Source organism: Schistocerca cancellata, chromosome 1 (assembly GCF_023864275.1).
Source record: "Schistocerca cancellata isolate TAMUIC-IGC-003103 chromosome 1, iqSchCanc2.1, whole genome shotgun sequence".
Classification (NCBI taxonomy): domain Eukaryota; kingdom Metazoa; phylum Arthropoda; class Insecta; order Orthoptera; family Acrididae; genus Schistocerca; species Schistocerca cancellata.
In genome coordinates this window covers 683,103,211-683,122,460 of record NC_064626.1, presented here as the reverse complement: position 1 = coordinate 683,122,460, position 19,250 = coordinate 683,103,211, and the positions used below count along the sequence as shown (strand labels likewise).

The 19,250-nt window shown below is 38.8% G+C and overlaps 1 protein-coding gene across 1 annotated transcript in view; it reads left to right on the top strand.

Annotated features, from left to right (window-relative positions):
* Positions 1–19,250, top strand: part of LOC126184219 (protein phosphatase 1 regulatory subunit 21) — a 195,560-nt gene that overhangs the window by 31,253 nt on the left and 145,057 nt on the right. The window contains exon 3 of the mRNA XM_049926590.1: positions 213–335. Coding sequence (XP_049782547.1) covers positions 213–335 — 123 coding nt within the window. The remainder of the gene's footprint in view (positions 1–212; positions 336–19,250) is intronic.

The following is a 19,250-nucleotide window of genomic DNA, read 5'->3' as shown; positions in this document are numbered from 1 at the left end:
TTCCATTATTTTTATAAATTTCTGACATGTTTATTAATAAACAAGAACTCTTAGGTAGTGAGACCAAAACGTGGCACTAGTGTCAAATATATCTTGCCCTCCCCTTACTGAGTTCTGAGGTACTTGTATAATAGAATGCCACTTTGTGTGTGCTTGTTTTTGTCTTCCCTTCCTAAAGACCTTAATTTTAAAAGACTTTTTATGTTTTTTAGTCTCGTGTGAAGAGAGGCAAATTGAAAAGTTCAGAAACAGAGAAACCGTTGGACCATGATAATCACATTATTGATGAAGAATTTCAGCTAAAAATAGAAGAAAATGCTAGACTTGTATCAATGGTGAGTTTACTGTTTCTAACACTTGTACTGTGATAATGTTGTTGTAAAAGTAGTGGTAATATAGTCTAGTAGTATTGCTGATAGTTTTCATTAAATTGGCATACCAAGAGGGTGCAAAAATCTTAACTAGATGAATTTTTTGCTTTTTATTTTTTTATTATGTGATCACCATAGTTGCATATGAAGTATGTATTAGAAAGTGTATAATTCTGTAAGGTACTTATAATTTGTAATACAGATTGTAGGAATTTTTGTAACAACAGTGCAGTAAAAGATAGATTGCTATTTACCATAAAGATGACATACTAAGTTGCAGGAAGGCACAATTAAGACACTTACACATAAGCTTTTGGCCACAGCCTTTGTCAGAAAAAGAGAAACACACAAGCATGCCTCACACACACAAGACCACCAATGCCCACAGCTCAGGCCAGAATGCAACTATCATGTGGGATGGAAGCAGCAGTGTACAGGTGGGGGAAGAGAACAATGGTGTCTGATGGCGTGTGCAGGGTCTAGAATGCCAATGGGTGGAGCATCAGGAAGCTGTGGGGCAGGAGGTGGGGAAAATGGAATGATAAAGCAGAAGAGCAAGGAAAGATGAAAGATGACAGGTGCATTAGCAGAGGATGGCAAACAAAGAGGATGGGAGATAAGAATGGAGAGGTGGTGATAGGACAGAGGGGGTGGAGGGTGTTGGGACAGTATGTTACCACAGGTTGAGGCTGGGATAATTATGGGAGTGGAAAACGTGTTGAAAGGATAACTCCCATCTGCGCAGTTCAGAAAAGCTTGTGGTGAAGGGGAGGATCCAGGTAGCTAAGGAAGTGAAGCAGCCATTGAAATCGAGCATGATATGTTCATCTGCATGTTGTGCCACAGGGTATTTACATTACTCTTGGCCACAGTTTGGTGGTGGCCATTCATTCTGGCAGGCAGCTGGGAATCTGCTCTCCTTCGCGATCCCTGCAATGAAAACACTTATTTGCTGCCAATCCCTCCAACCATAGCCAACCTAATTCCAACATTGAACCCTGCCTCTTCCGGTTTATACAACCATTCAACCTTGAACTCCCCCCTCCCACTTGACTACCAACTGATCACCTTCCACAAATTCCTTACCTCCAACAGCCTCACCATCCATCCCTCTATTCCTTCCTCAGAACACCAACCTTTCAGCAGAAGAAAGAGTAGCCGTAGGCAACTGAAAACTAATCGTGCCATAATCATCCTATCTATAGACAAATGTTCTGCCACTGTTGTTATAAATCATTGTGACTACACGTTGGAAGGGCTCCACCAATTATCTGACTCCCATAAACACTGTCAGATTGATCCCACCCAAAAGTCCAACACAATCTGCAATCCATGCTTAAACCCTTAGGCCATTCCTAGAACTTCTCACTTGTCTCCATTTCCCTTCTCACCCCTATGACACCTTACACACCTATCTTCTACATGCTTCCCAAAATCCACAAAGCCAAAAATTGTTGCTGGTTATTGTGCCCCACAGAAAGAATTTCGGCCCTCATTGACCAAAACCTCCAAACAATTGCCTGTAATCTAGCCTCCCATGTCAAAGACACCAACCACTTCCTTCACACTCTCTCCACCAACCACACACACCTGTACCTTTTGGATCCCCACTCATCACTGTTGATGCCACCTCTGTTTACATCATCATCCCTCATGCCCATGGCTTACTGCTGTTGAACACTACCTGTACCAAATCCTTCAGACTTCAGACTCACTACCTCATTCACGTTACTAACTTCGTCCTAACTCACTACTACTACTCCTTTGAAGGGAAGGTGTACAGACAAATCTGCGGCACAGCCATAGGCACCCATGTGGCATCGTTCTATGGCAGTCTGTTTATGGGCCATCTAGAGGAGACCTTCCTAGCCTCCCAAAATCCCAAATCCCTAGCCTGATTCAGGTTCATTGATGGTATCTTCACGATCTGGATTTGGGGCCAAGACACCCTATCTTCATTTCTTCACAACCTCAACACCTTCCCTCCTGTCCTCCTTACGTGGTCCTTCTCAACTCTTCACATGCCCAATCCTCTCACCACCTCAAGAACCAGCCACAAAGGATTGCTTTCTTCACACCCGGTACCGTCCTGGACTGCAACAACTCAATCACATCCTTCGGCAGGACTTTGATTAGCTATTATTATGTCCTGAAATGAGCAGCATCCTACCAAAGATCTTTCCCACCCTTCCTAAAGTGGTGTTCTGTCGCTCATCCATTGTCCTCAACATCCTAGTCCATCCCTGTGCCACTCCCAACCCCTTGCTGCTTCTTATTCCAGTCCTGTCGCAAGTTTATCCTACCCCATCAGGGGTCAGGCCACCTGCAAAAAAGCAGCCATGTCATTTACCAGCTCTGTTGCAATCACTGAACAGCTTTTTATATTGGTGTGACAACCAACCAGCTGTCCACCAGGATGAATGGCCACTACCAAACTGTGGCCCAGAGCAAAGTAGACCACTTGAGGCACAACATGGAGCTGAACATAACATGTTTGATTTCAGTGGGTGCTTCACTCTCAAAGCTATCTGGATCCTCCCCTCCACCATCAGCATTTCTGAACTGCAATGATGGGAGTTATCCTTACAACACATTCTCTGCTCCTCTAATTATCATGACATCAACCTACAGTAACGTAATGGCCCCACACTCTCCACTCAACAGTTTCCACTGCCTCTGTCCTGTCACATCCTCTCCATTATCATCTCCTATCATATTTGTTTGCCACCCTCTGCCAACTCACCCACCCATCTTTCTTCACTCCTCTCCTTTCTTGCTCTGTTTTCCACACTTCCCTGCCCCCCCCCCCCCTTTCCAATACTGGGCCTGTTGGTATTCTAGTCCCTGCACACTCTACCTGACAGCACTCCTCACTTCCCCCACTCGTACACTGCTACCCCCTTCCCTCCCCCCTACCACCCCCCCCTCCAATTGCTGCTTTCATTCCACATGATAGTTGTATTTTGGCCTGAGCTGCCGGAGTTGGCGCTCATGTCTGTGAGGTGCATGCTTGTATAAATGAATGGTGTGTTTCTCTTTTTCTGATGAAGGCTATGGCTGAAAGCTTATGTGTAATTGTCTTCTAATTGTGCCTGTCTGCAACTTAATATGTCATCTTTATGGTAAGTATCAATCTGTCTTTTCGTGCATTGTTGATATTCCTATCTGGGGCTACCATTGTCAGATATTTTTGTAAGGTATTCTGGCAACGGAGGAGGATATAATAATAAATCACTCTGAGGAACTTTGTTTTCTGGTAGGATAAGCTGAAATCAGTTGCATAACCAGTCAGTTTTTAGTCAGAAAAATGTTCTTGAGTTTCATGCGAGTTGCAGAGTACAGTATATATAAAACAATGAGTAGGGTCCTTTACACGTGAATACAACAATAATTTGGGAAATCACTGACTACAGATGTCGACAAGACTAAAAAGGAAGGTAGGAAGCTGTTTCTCCTTAATAGGTATAACAGGAAACAGATTTCAGATTACCTGAGGAGTCAACATCAGAGATTTATATGTAGGGCACAAGATGTTGGGAAGAAAGTTGAGGTATTGTACTGTACACCCTGAACAGGCATGTGTTGAGTGAATCTTTGAGAAATAGGAGACTCAAAAGTTATAGTGTGACAGCCATGTTAGAAAGCAGAGATAGTGTCACAGCAGATTTAAATGGAGCAAAGTCTGACAGACAAAGAAAAATTGAAGGAAGGTGAAAGTAGTGTAAGAAGAGCCAGGCATGAAGCAGTCAGTGAATTAGAAAGTAAACTTGTGTGTACTGATCTGTCAGAAAGTCCTAAAAATATTTGGTCTTACCTTAAAATAGTAAATGGATCAAAGCAATTCGTTCAGACACTCTTAGACTGTAGTGGCATCAAAGCAGAGGATGACAGTGGAAAAACAGAAAGACTAAATTTGTTTTCCCAAAATTGTTTTCCTTAGGAATGTACTGAAGTTCCTGTTTTCAGTCATCATATGAACACTAAAATGCCGGGCAACTAAATAAGTAAATATAGGATTGGAAATCACTTAAAATTGCCCGACAGAGGAAAGAAAAGGGACCTGATGAAATATCTGTAAGATTCTACATAAAGTATGCCAAAGCATTTTCTCCTCTTCACAGTTTATCTTAGGTCGCTGAAAGAACGAAGCATCCAAAGTGATTGGAAAAATGCACAGGCTATTCCCATTTTGTAGAAAGGTTGTTGAACAGATCCACAGAATTATAGAAAGACATTTTTTGTCTTGAAGTCTCAACAAATACTCTGCAAACTAACAATCATGTGAAACTTGGCTTGCTTTGTTTCCCCACGAGACCCAGAAGGCAATAGATACTGACATACAAGTTAATAGCATGTTCCTTGACTTCTGGAAGGCATTTGATAAGTTTCACACTGTCTCTTAATGAACAAAATAAAAGTGTATGGAATATCAGACTAGTTTTCTGAACGTATTGGAGGGTCCATAGCAGATAGTACACAGAATCTCATTCCTAATTAAGAGAAATATTCGGATGTAAAAGTAACTTCACAGGATACCTCAAGGGGCTGTTACAGAACCATTACAGTTCATAGTATATTTAAGTGATGTAACAGATAATGTCAGAAGTACCATGAGACTGTTTGCAGATGGTGCTGGTGTATGTGGGGGACTTGCAATGCTAGAAAAGTGTAGTGAAATGCAGAAAGACCTACAAAGTATTTCACATTCATTAAATCTCTTGGAGTATGTGTACAGGGATGTTTAAAGTGGAAAAGCCACTTTTGTTGGGAGAGACTGATCTCAAGGATGAGATTGAAAGATCACTCAATAGGTGTATTCCATCCATGAAAGATGTATGGCTAAGAAGTCTTTTGGTCAGAGTTCTTGGATAGAAAGTTTTCAGTGAACTCAGTGCGTCAGATTCAGTTAAAGTCCCAAGCTTTCAGTGACTACCTTCATCACCGACACCAGGGGCTATGTCTGACTGTTGAGAGACTGGCGAGGTTCCCACTTTTATGCCCAAAGGATAGCATCTGGTTGGCTAGATTACGTCATGGCAACATCACAGAAATGGCGTGTTCTCGTTTGGCACCCTGTGTATTCATAGACTGTTTGTGCACTCTATCCAGTGTCACTCGCAGTGCCGTCTCTCACATCGGGTAGTAAATTATGAGAAATTTCTTCTGTGCTCTTTCTTTGTCAAGTGCACAGTTCCAAACATTGCCATGTGCATAACTGTTGTCTCTATTGAAGTTTTAATCACAGAGGCAAATTTCCATTGCTACTGTAATCAGATTTCCAATGATTGACCATATGAACATCGTGCACTCAAACATAAGATTTGTGACGGGAATGGAGGAGGATAGAAATCTGTCTTTCTTAGATGTGTTGACGGACTGGCAAGCAGATGGATGACTTGGCCATTCTGTGTATTGAAAACTAACATACACAGGCCTGTTTCTCAATGGGCATAGCTTTCATTGTTCAGGTCAGAAGAGAGCTATGTTGAACTCTCTATATCATAGAGCCAGGACTATTCTGGACAAGGAACACCTTGGCTTAGAGATGGGTCATGTCACAATGGAACTCAAAAGAAACAGGTATGCAGTCTGCAATATTAAGTCAATGTTTCTAGAAAACCCTAGATGCGATGCCATTCAACAAAGACAGGAAGACCATTCTGTGGTGCAACAACTTGTAAGATAGGTGTAATTGTGAACAGTGGAGGAGTCAGACCAGTGTTTCACCCACCCAGGAAAATTAAGGAAATTGTAGCGGTTCCACCTGCTTTTTATTTCTTTGTTTGTTGTCCTGGGTGTCAATGTACTGCGTTTCTACGCTGGCTGAAAATTGGGGTTTGTAATTTGGACACTGACTACGGTAAATAACGTAGCCGACAGATGCACAGTTGCATTTCACAATACTTTAATTTCACTTTTCACATCCCCCTAATAATACACAGTTATATTGCCAGTGCACTATTGTTATAACTTTCAATAAGTCTCATCAGTAGTTAGCGGGTGAACCTCCACATACTGCTACAATAGTTTACTGTTGAACATCTATGAGCAGTTAAAACCTAACCGCAAAGTTCTCCGTTCTTGAAGAATAATCATGTGCGTATGGAGCAGACACTGTCAGTGTTTTAACACATGGCCTAATTGTGTAACACTTATTCCACAGTTAATTTGAAGAATTGTTGAGATTCTAACAAACGCAAGTTCCGTGTCTAAAACTTGGCCATGGACTGACTGTCTCGTGACCAAAATTCGAAGTCCTTATAAATCATTGCAATAATAGGTGCTGAAACTACAAATTGTTTGAAGTTTAACCTTCTGTCGGGCGTGGCTGTTCAAATTGACACACCTCGAAGTTTACTGTAAATTATTTGTCAATGAGTGGCAGCACTGACGCCTACTTGCTAGTAGCTAGCCTTTTCCGAACACTTGTCATTGTTGTGTGCTTCAGTGTTGATACAACTGCTCTGTTGTCGATATATGTGCTGATTGATCAGTTTGATACATTGCGCCCGTTCGTGTTGCATTTCAACAATTCATTTCTTTGTTTATCAACATAACTTAGTAAGTAGTACAATGTTAATATAAATGTGTAATGCACTTATTTTCTTCTTGGACCGTTTAATCGTCGGTTAAGAATGTTTGAGTATCAGGTATCAAATTGACACACTGCGCCTGACTGTGTTATTTTGTAGGAATTTTATCATTTTAGGTGTGAGACACTTGATCATGGCAGGCTACAGTAAGATTTACAACCTCCTTGACCCAAATCATGTTGCAGAAATACAAAAAATGTTGTTCAATGAGGATAATGATGAAGTTCAAGAGGATTTTGAAGATGAAGTAGACACAGATTGTGATGACGCAGTTGAAGTTTGGCAGGAAGATTCAGAAACAGAGGAAAACGACAATGAAAATGATGAGGAAGTACTTGAAGAAAGCCAGCATTATTATACTGGAAGGGACAAAGAGACAAAATGGAATAAAGTTCCACCATCGCAGAGAGTACATTTCAGGGCCCACAATATTATTCGAAAGTTACCTGGTCCTGTAGATGTGGTGAAAGCATTGAGAACGCTTTTGGAATGTTGGAATTGCCTCATAGATGACGACATTTTGTCAATTATAGTTCTGTATACCAATCAGTATATTGAGAGCACCAAAGCTTCTTTTCAGCGAGAGAGAGAGAGACGTAAAACCTATAGGTATTATTGAATTAAAAGCTTTCATTGGTCTTCTGTTTTGGCTGGTGTTAACAAAAGTAACAGACAAAGCTTAGAAGATCTGTGGGGAAGTGATGGGGATGGAATTGAAAAATTTCATCTTGTTATGAACGTAAAACGTTTCAAATTCATCATGCGGTGCCTTAGATTTGAAAATCGTGTGACTCGCGATGAAAGGAGAAAATTAGACAAGATAACAGTGATTTGGGAAATATTTTCTCTGTTTGTACAGAATTGCCAGAAATCCTACACCGTCGGTGAAAACGTTACAGTAGATGAGAAACTTGAAGGATTCCATGGAAGGTGCAGTTTTCGCCAATACATACCTAGCAAACCAAACAAATATGGAATTAAGATATATGCTCTTGTGGATTACCAAGTATTTTATCTCTATAATCTGGAAATATATGCTGGGCTGCAGCCAGAAGGATTGTACCAAGTTAGCAACAAACCTTCAGATGTTGTTCTGCAACTATGTGAACCAATTTATCAGTCGGGTCGAAATGTGACAGCAGACAATTGGTTTACTAGTATTGGTTTGATAAAAGAGCTAAGAAGAAAAAATCTTTCTTTTGTTGGGACGATGAAGAAAAACAAGCTTGAGATTCCTCTGGAGTTTGCTACCAGTAAAGTCAGGGCTGTCCATAGTTCACTTTTTGGCTTCAAGAAAGGCTGTACTCTAGTTTCCTACGTTCCTAAAAAGGGGAAGTGTGTTATCTTGGCATCAAGTTTGCATGAAGATAATTCAGTAGATGCTGACACTGGAGATAAACAGAAGCCATCCATTGTAACATTTTACTATAGCACCACAGGTGGAGTCGACACTACAGATAAGTTGACCGCTTCATACAATGTAGCAAGAAATGTGTGCTGTAGTCATATTTTTTGCAATGATCAATATGAGTGAATATGAGTGGAATCAATTCACAAGTAATTTACTATGGCAACAACGAGAATTTTATCTGAAGAAAAGGATTCCTGAAGTAACTCTCACATGTGTTAGTTCTACCTCACTTCGTTCGTAGATGCTTGTACAGCTCAGGAATTCACAGAGATCTTCAACTGTGGCTGCAACAGTATAGGCCAGCGTGTGAAGAAGAAGCAGAAGACACAAGCAGAAACGAAGAACAAGGGACTGGGATCAAGAGGAAAAGGTGTAATACCTGCACAGAAAAAAAAGACTGACAAAATATTGTTGCAAAATGTGTCAGAAGCCTATCTGTTTGATACACATTGAACCTTTTTACTCTGAATGCGGAAAAATTCCGCATTTGTTACCACAGTCAAAAAGTGATGATGAAACAAATGAATGAGTTGTAATATCATTGTTGTTCTGCTCCAGTGTCATAATAGCCTTTCTGTAAAGATAATTGTCATTTGTAATGTGTTTTATTAGTGAAATATAATAAAGAAGCAAATGAAAAAGTGACGTTTTTATCATTTGTTACTAAAGCCCAACATTGACGATAAGAAATCTGAATGATGAATATTTCTACTGCAGTTGTGCTCATATGTCATCTTTGTCTTTCTTTAAATATATTTGGCACTTATAATATGTTTTGTGAACAGAATTTAATAAATGATCACGTGAATAAACGGTGTGATCAATTTGATACACCGCGCCCGACAGAAGATTAATTTACAGGAATTACAATATCGAAAAATTCTGTCTTTTTAACAGTTTCTTCTACTACAAGGTTTAGGCTGAATAATTTGTTTAAATAATGAAATTAACATATATAGGGTGCACAAGTATAATCTATGGACATAGAAGGTGCTTCCTCAGTACGTGCCATTTCCTTGATTTCACCACTACATAAACCAGCCAATCATATGTTGTCCGTTGGGCATAAAAATGGGAGGCTTGCAAGTTTCACGACAATCCCACATATCCCCCAGGGGGTGGGGAAGTGGGGGGAGGGGGGTGGCGGAGGAGGTACCCATCAAAAGCTTGAGATTTTATCCAAAAATGAAACTACAAATTTTCTGAGAACTTTTTATCCCATGAAGGAACTAGCTGACAAAATCTTCGTTCAATCATTACTGAAGTATTTCATATTAATTTGGGATCCTTACCAGATAGTATCAACAGAGGAAGTAGAGAAGATCCAAAGAAGAAAACAGTGTGTTTAGTTATGGATTCATTTAGTAAGCGTGAAAGTGTCATAGATACTCAGCCAGCACCAATACAGATGCTAAACAGGAAGCTGGCACAGAAATATCAAAGAGTGTAATCCAGTCAACACTGTCAAAAGATTTGTATAAATCTACAAATAAATCGCTTATTACTAAAAGGAGATAATTACTTAAAAACTGAAAATTGAGTTTGTCAGTTTCAGTTTATTGAGACAGAGGTGCATCAATTGGAAATAAAATGGGATACCATCATTTCTTTGCCATTTGTAAAGAGCAGATTGGAATGTGCATTTTGATGGTAGGCAACAAAAACCTCATAACTTCATTTTGCTAAATTTTACAGGAGAAGCAAAAAAATTCTTAAAAAATATATAAAGTGATACAGATAAAGTTGCTACGAGTGTAACCATTAGTAGAAGCCTACTTATTGACAAATTAGAGAAATCCATGCACTTCCAAATCTCTTTTTGGTAATGTAGTTATAAATTAATGGAGTGACGGGTTTTCGCAGACAGATGCAGTTAAGAGATTTTCATTGCCTGCAATCTATTTGCTTCTAATAAGGGACAACTCAAGTAGTTTTCATGTTTGAGAAATAGGAATGGGGCAGGCCTGGAATCGTGCTGAACCAGTTGGTAGTTTCGTTTTTAACTTTGACTTACTATTCCACAGATAATATTAAAATGAACAGCCCAGAGTTTTAAGTTTCAAATAATGTTCAAAAGTCAAGAAAACAAAGAAACTAAACTTGATTTCCTTTTAGTATGCTGTACTGTTGTATTTTCCTATATTTTGTATACCAGAAGGGCTTTCATTGATCTATAATAATGAATGATTGTCCATATAAAAAGAACTTCTAAGTTTTACAATGCAATGAAAAAAGTGGTTAAAATTTGCAAAGAGTGTGATGACTGATTGACTTTGCCATTTGATTATATGCAGAACCTCCCGCTTCCACATTTGCCAGTGCAAGGTCATTTTTTTTTTTTTTCAGGCAGCAGTGGGTTTTAATTTTGAGATACTCAGCAACAAACAGATGAAGTCTTATTGTCATCATGAGGGCCAAAATATGAATGGTTCTAATGAAATGTGCACCTTTCCATTCCATTACATTGAGAGCTTCGTAAAAAGAAAAGAGAGAGAACTTCACTTGTTCAGTGGTGCATGTGAAGACCAAAATAACATTCATAGTTACTTATTCTTTTCAGCACACAGTGGCAGGTCTGAAAAAGCTACCACTATTTTCCCATTAGAAGGCACTCTTATCTATCATATGACTGTGACTTTGGTTTGTGAAAAAGTTGTGTGAGACTATCTGTTCTACATCAGTGTATGCCACTTGGCAGCCACCTTTGTCACTTTTAAAGTTTATGCAACAAAAGCAAGCAAAATAGTGGATTTTAAAACATGGTGGATTCCTTTATACAAGAAGTCTGTCATATGAGCTGAAGTACTGGAGAAGGTACTAGAAAACAGAACCAAGTATCATTTGCTCCCCAGCAGTTCCTGTACTGTGAGTACAGTTCAGAAAATAAAGGGCAAGTTGCTGAGCCTTATATCGGAGGACTTGAGGTCCATAAGTTTAAACTAGTGAAAGCCAAGTCATACTGGGCTTCCTTAAGCAGAAGCAGATGATGGGAAAGTTATCATAAACAACAAAAAGAAAATAATATTGAGAACTACTGAAGTATATTACAGATCCACAATGTCAAGTCTGCTCTAATCCACTGGAAATGTGGCCTACCACAGAAATGGATGAAGTTGACTGAAAAGCAGCAGGAGACAACCATCTTTTGTAACATACTATGTATTCATATGTGTACAAGCTTAAGGAAGTTTTCTGAACACTTGGGAGGTATAAAGTTAATATTAAACATATTAAGTGGTTTATGTTTAGGAGCATTGAGAAACAGTTAAGTTATTTGGTTATCATTTAAATGTACTTCATAACATGATAATGTACAGTAATAGTATACTCAGAGCAGACATATTTATTTTGTATTGCATTTATTGCAGTTGAAATACAGTCATTCATTAATATATGTTCTTTCTTTCGTGTGATTTAAATAAGTGCCTTAGGGTGATTTCATCTCAAATCATACAGGTCAAGAGTGAATGTGTCACATCACTATTTCAAAGTTCGCCGAAAAAATATGTTGAAGTTCCACGTGATTTCTCAGCAAAACTACAATATTTTGATTTTCTGATGATATGTTAAAATGCTACAGACCTCTCTAAATTAGAGTATTTGTGAAAATGTTGTAACGAAAGGGAAAACTGAAAAATTGTAATAAAGAAACCAAAAATGATAGAGATTTGAATTTATTTCCAATAAATACCTTGTCCCCATTGAGACAAGACTGATACATACACACTTCTGAGGAGCTTTATCATTTTTTAAATAAACTGTGTAAATTTGTAACTTTTTGTGAATTTCAAAATTGTTTTGAAAATGTGAATTGTCACAGGATGTTAATTGTCTTGAGACATGATAGTGGAAAGACTGCTGTCAGCTATGACTTTAATGCATGAAATTCTTAAACTGTCAAAATATTTGCACATAGAGATCTGAAATTTTTTGGTTATTTAGAAATTATTTTCTCCAATACCCCATTGTAAATGTTCCAAAAATTTCATGGTACATTAGTTGGTCATCGTACTTAAGGAATGTACAATCAGAGTGGGCAGTACTTGTCTGTACAAAATGTGAGAAATTTTTTAGGTAGACTTAACTTTATTCTCAAGGTCAAAAAATCATGGACACTTAAATACAGGTATTTAAATTGATTGCTGATTTTAACTAAATGCCATTCAAAACTGATATTTCTGAATCAAAATAATTACAATATTGTAAGTGAGTGGGAAAACAATTTATAATTTTGCTCAAAAGCATTTTATAACAAAAATGAGATTTAGAATATTTATACCCATTTTTCTTTTTATGATGATATTCGCAAATTATTATTGCGTTCTGTCATGATTTTACTTCTTCATGGCTTTCCCGGAATTAAAATCGTCTATAATCAACACAGCACTGTTGAAAAGAATTAATTTGTTTTTCATCTGCTCCTAATTTAATTTGTATAGCTGAGCTGAATTTGCACACAGACAAGGATGATACAACAAGAGCAGTACATGGGAAATGGGAACTGCACACTGATCTTTTAATGATGGCCATTTGAAAGCATTAGTAGGACCATGAAGTGTTGTAAAGGAGGCGGTTATATCTTGCAGCTCATGAGATACAATTATTATCTGCCCCACTCACCACTGATTGTCATACACACAAGAAATGAAGTGGCTCACTACAAAGTTTTCTAATGTGTACTGTGGTGTCTGCATTTCACACACAGTAACAGGCTGCATTTCATGGAGAACCGTTCTTGCATTGTATTTGTCACTCTGGGATGCAACCCAGTAGTGATGTAATTGAATTCCTGCTACAGGTTTCGTAGCAGACCACTCTTCTCTCTTTTTTAAATGAAATTCCCTTAATATACTTTTATTTAGAATTAATTGTTTCATGTTTGTTAGTAATGTTGATATCTCTAATAGCGTTAAAAGTTTTGTGCTGGAGATTAAATCTTGTTGCAAGATGTTTAGAGAGACCTCATACCCCATCACATGTATTTTTTCCTTTACCTGTTGCTGAAAATATCAATTTTTTGCCTTAATTCCTGTACTATAATGTTGACCAACCTCATAAAGCTGAAAGTAGTTTTTAAAATGAGATGCTGCACCATCAGTCTCATAAACATGTTTAGGAAAGGCATGGGCTCTAGGTGCTATGTCATCAATTATCATGCTGAAAGCGTAGCATGCATGTGCACCGTCATGAATAAGATCATCTCTGCCAATACCAAAACAGTGTGATGTTCCAAGGAAGTAAATATTGATACCTGTGATGTGTGCCAATGCTAACTTTGAATTTTGTTCTGCAAAGCAACAGATCTGTTCTCAGCAAAGTCAAAATGAAGAACTAATGTATCAGTTTTCTGGGATGTGGCTTATTTTACTTCTTCTGTGGCCTATCTCTGACTCCTTTGGGTATGATGATGAGCTATTCCTTTCGTGACCAATGCGTAACCTCTGTAACAAACATCTCTGGCTCTACTGTCTTCTTCACCAACTCTCCTCCCTCCTGTAATGCATATGTTATGTCATTGTCAATGTCCTGAAGGTGTAATGCTTCAGCAGCCATCACTTCAGGACCAGAACACATTGCACACTCCTGCAACCAACATTTATCTTGCATCTCTTGAGATATACACAAAAGCATCAGGTCCATATTTGTGTACTTCTTTACTGTGACTCTGCTTATGGCGAAACAAACAAGTTTCAAATTAGTGCAGTAAATACATGTGCATACTCCCTTCACTGGCTGACATTTTACCCATTTTTGTCATACGGAGTAGGATTTTGTGATACCAGATTTTAAATTCAGATTCTCCTTTTTCATTAGGAGATATGCTCCTCTTGCTGATCTTGTCATACGTTTTTTTACTCTTTCAATTTTTTTTGCCAAGTAAGGTCAGCCTGGTTAGGACTTTGCCTGCTGCAGTCTTTGTCATCACTCAGATAATATTACAGATCAACAGTAAGCACATCATCGTCTAACAGATGCCCATAGTACAATTCTGGATAAGCCCAAATACCATCCTTGTTCTTTATTTTATGAGCTTTCGAAATCAAATAATGTGAGGAAGTGGGTATTTATTTCTACAGGGTGGTCAGAAATTCCCATTATGGAGGGTAGTGAGAACAGATCATTTTGAATAGGAACCCATGTCCGGAATCATATCGTTTCCATTCTACAACAGTTTCAATTCAGATGTGTACCTCGTCAATGTCTGCTTAGGGCAAGAGAAACGTCTCAGAGTTCCTTGTCCTGGTATGCAACAGGGTAGACACGATGACGTGTACTGTGTCAAATGATCCCCAGATGTCATTTATTGTCTGCTTTGCTGTGAGACTGAGTCAATACCTGTGCATCACCAATAGAGGAAACATGGTGCAGTACACGTTTTGTGGAATACACAGACATGCTCCTTTTGTATGGTGAAGCTGGAGGTAACGGAAGAGCTGCTAGTCGGCTGTATCACGAACGTTTTCCACACTGTCACACTCCATCGCACAAACTGTTTGCCCAAGTTACACATCTACGAGAAACGGGTACCTTCACCATGAGGAGGCAGGACTGTGGTGATCCACGGTGACGCTGCACTACCAAATTTGAAGGTGGTGTACTGCGTCGCTTTGAAGATAGCCCGTCAATGAGTTCGTGAACAATTGCGCATGCAATGGCTGTTAGTCACAGTATTGTCTTGGACGTCCTGCATGAGCAACAATTACATCCGTACCACTTATGAAGGGTACCCGCTATGGGTCCAGCAGACTTTCCACAACACGTTGCCTTCTGCACATGGTTCCTGCACCGTTGCATCGACGCGCTGCTGTTTCCAAATCGAGTTCTCTTCACAGACGAATGTAGGTTCACAAGGGAGTGTGTTCTGAATGTTTGAAATAGCCATGTCTGGGCGGACAAAAACCCTCATGCCACACATGTTCAGGGATTTCAAGACAGGTTTGGAATTAACATGTGGGCGGGTATTCTGGACGGTCATGTGACTGAACCATACCTCCTTCCATCCAAGCTCACAGGTCCCGCATACTTAGTCTGCCTACGACACGTACTGGACCTGTTATTGGAAGCTGTGCCTTTGAATGTCCATCAGGAAATGTGGTTTCAGCATGATGGAGCACCACCTCACTTTTCACTGGCTGTCCGGAGACATCTCTCAGACAGTATGGTGAAAGATGGATAGGTCTTGGTAGTCCAACCGCGGGGCTGCCACGATCGCCGGATTTAACCCCTATGGACTACTTCTTGTGGGGTCATATGAAGAGCCTTATTTATGAGACACCTGTAGAGACAGAGGAAGATCTGCTGGTACGAGTTCTAGCCACTGCACAAGACGTAGAAGAGACACCAGGTGCGATGGAGAGAGTGTACTGAACATGCTTCGGAGGTACAATTTGTGTAACAACATTGGTGGTCGCCACATCGATCCGCTGTTGTAAGGCATCGGTATGTTGCACGTGGTGCTGTAGATGCTGGGTTCTTGTTGTTGTTGTTTAATGGAAACCATAAGGTGAAAGTTGCAATGCAAATGCGTAAGTAATAATGGAATGAGTCAGTTTTCTTTTCAAATGGATTTCATCAATTGTACTGGGTTGTGCTTAAGTACATTCCTCATGTGGGTGAGGATGAGATAATCGTCTGCATTGAAACTGTCATAGAACAGAAATGATAAATTTCTGGACAAGGGTTCCTATTCAAAATGTTCTGTACTCACTACACTCTACATGTCCTAGAAGTTTGTAACGGGAATTTCTGACCCCCCTGTATATTTGCTGCTTAGAGTAGTTATCTGGCTTAAGTGTCAGCAACTGTACCTTCTCACCATAGGTGGCTGCTGAGACGGCAGTATTTAGGTTTTGAAACTACACATAACATTTCGTGCACATGCCACTGTCTTCAGGTTCTGCACAAAGTCCATCTACATTACACACTTTACAAAGTTTTGATGACGCTGCTTGTGTAAAACTTGTTCCAATTTGTTCCACTTTTGTTTTACATACTGTTTTCTTGACTGGAATACTCTCTTTCAAATTCTGAAGATGGCAGGGATAAAATACAGGGAGTGAAAGGCTATTTACAATTTGTACAGAAAGCAGATGGCAGTTATAAGAGTCGAGGGACATGAAAGGGAAGCAGTGGTTGGGAAGGGAGTGAGACAGGGTTGTAGCCTATCCCTGATGTTATTCAATCTTTATATTGAGCAAGCAGTAAAGGAAACAAAAGAAAAATTTGGAGTAGGTATTAAAATCCAGGGAGAAGAAATAAAAACTTTAAGGTTTGCCGATGACATTGTAATTCTGTCAGAGACAGCAAAGGACTTGGAAGAGCAGTTGAACGGAATGGACAATGTCTTGAAAGGAGGATATAAGATGAACATCAACAAAAGCAAAACGAGGATAATGGAATGTGGTCGAATTAAGTCGGGTGATGCTGAGGGAATTAGGTTAGGAAATGAGACACTTAAAGTAGTAAAGGAGTTTTGCTCTTTGGGGAGCAAAATAACTGATGATGGTCGAAGTAGAGAGGATATAAAATGTAGACTGGAAATGGCAAGGAAAGCATTTCTGAAGAAGAGAAATTTGTTAACATAGAGTATAGATTTAAGTGTCAGGAAGTCATTTCTGAAAGTATTTGTATGGACTGTGGCCATGTATGGAAGTGAAACATGGACGGTAAATAGTTTGGACAAGAAGAGAATAGCTTTTGAAATGTGGTGCTACAGAAGAATGCTGAAGATTAGATGGGTAGATCACATAACTAATGAGGAGGTATTGAATAGGATTGGGGAGAAGAGAAATTTGTGGCACAACTTGACTAGAAGAACACATGTTCTGAGGCATCAAGGGATCACCAATTTAGTATTGGAGGTCAGCGTGGAGGGTAAAAATCGTAGAGGGAGACCAAGAGATGAATACACTAAGCAGATTCAAAAGGATGTAGGTTGCAGTAGGTACTGGGAGATGAAGCGGCTTGCACAGGGTAGAGTAGCATGGAGAGGTGCATCAAACCAGTCTCAGGACTGAAGACCACAACAACAACAACTACTAACGGTTTTCTTCTTGTACTTCTTACCTTTCCTGGAAGTGTAAGACTGGATACAGTAGGAGCTACAGTGGATATTCTAACACTCAAAGAATCAAGAACTTCAAACCTGGGAATATAAACATCTGCACTGTGTTCTTCAGTTTCACATTTGGCTGATGATCATTCAGGTGGGTTGTCACTAAATTTCTTCTTGCAGTGAGTGTAGCAATTTCTGCACAGTGGATGTGATGCTAATACTGTTACCTGAAGACCAAGATATTTCTACAATACCTCTGACAGATTTGCAAAAACTGTGGAGTGTTTTTCACTTTCCTTAAACACCACCACCTTGTGTGTTTTTCATAGTCCACACACCTCATTCTTTCATGCTGTATTTCCTCAGTGACACTGTATCCAACAAAAAGTTCAAACCAAACACAAAATTTGATGCAGAATGGTTTATGTGCAAGTTCTCACTCATTTGTTACAAACAGAAGAGCACTGGAAACAGTTGCCAACTTGCATATTTTACACTAGAAATTCAGTGATGCAAAATATGCAGAATGTTGAAGAATTTTTAACATGCACACAAAAAAATATTGCCCACTGTGTTTGCAGTGAGTACTAACAGAGTAACCAAACAATATTTTATGTAATTCTCAAAAGTTTTCAGAAGGGGGTTTTTGAATAAATAATTTGTAAGAACTGCAATTTCTTACATTTTTAGTAATAAATATTTGCACAATACAGATAGCTGGAAGAGAAGATAGTGTTTATGATTACATGAGTAGTATCTGCTAATATGACAGAAAAGATAAAAATTCTGTGGCTTTCCAAATTAGAAAAAAAAATTTTTTAAGTGGAAAAATTTTCATCTTAAATTTGTTAGTTAACAGAAACCCATAAGTGTGCAGGTGTCAACTAAATTTCAACTCACTAATAGGGAGCTTTAATGCAGAACATCTGCCAGGTCTACAGTACTTTTGGTTTATTACTTAAATTTTTTTTGTTCTCTACTGTTTTAAGAGTTATTTCAAAATATACATTCATCAAAGGGACGAACCATTTACAGAAATTAAGATAAAATGAAAATAGTTTATTTTTTTAACACTTACAATATAGAGGTCTAATACATATGTTTTCCAGAGAAATTCATGACCACGAGATGACATGACCTGTATGATTTGAAATGAAATCACCCCCTTACAGTATATTTGGTTCCTAATTTATTGCTGTATGGGGAGAAGCTAGGCAACAACGATCACCATAGCAACCACAAATATCTTTAAACAATGTAATATTAGTTACACACTGTCCAGAAAATGAACTGTTTCATGGAATACAGAGTAAATAGTCATTGAGGTATTAAACAAGTGATGTGGAATGTTTTTCCAATCTGCTGAATAACTGATAAATCACGATTTGCCCTCTGTCAGAAATAAGTGATTCAGATGCTATAAATATTGGTTTCCCATTCTTCAAAGATAAGTTGTAGGTTTAGCCATATGCTTTCTTACATTTCTCCGGAATCCAAACTAAGCTTCCACAAGTTCTACTTTACCAGTTTATTGATTCTGCAATCGTGAATTATTAAACTAATCGTTCAGAAGTATTCACACCTGTCAGCACATGGCTTTTTGGAATTGAAATTGTTCAGTTATTTGTAATGTCTGGTGGTATTTCACTATTTCGCCTATCTCACATTTATTGTGCACCAGATGGTGTAATTTTGCCTGGTGCTCCCAAGGATGTTTGATTTTACAACTCTTTATTGCAATGATGAAATTTATGCTAAGTAAGTTTTGTAAATTGCATTTTGTTTGATGATGCATGGCTACAGTAGCCCGAAGAATTACC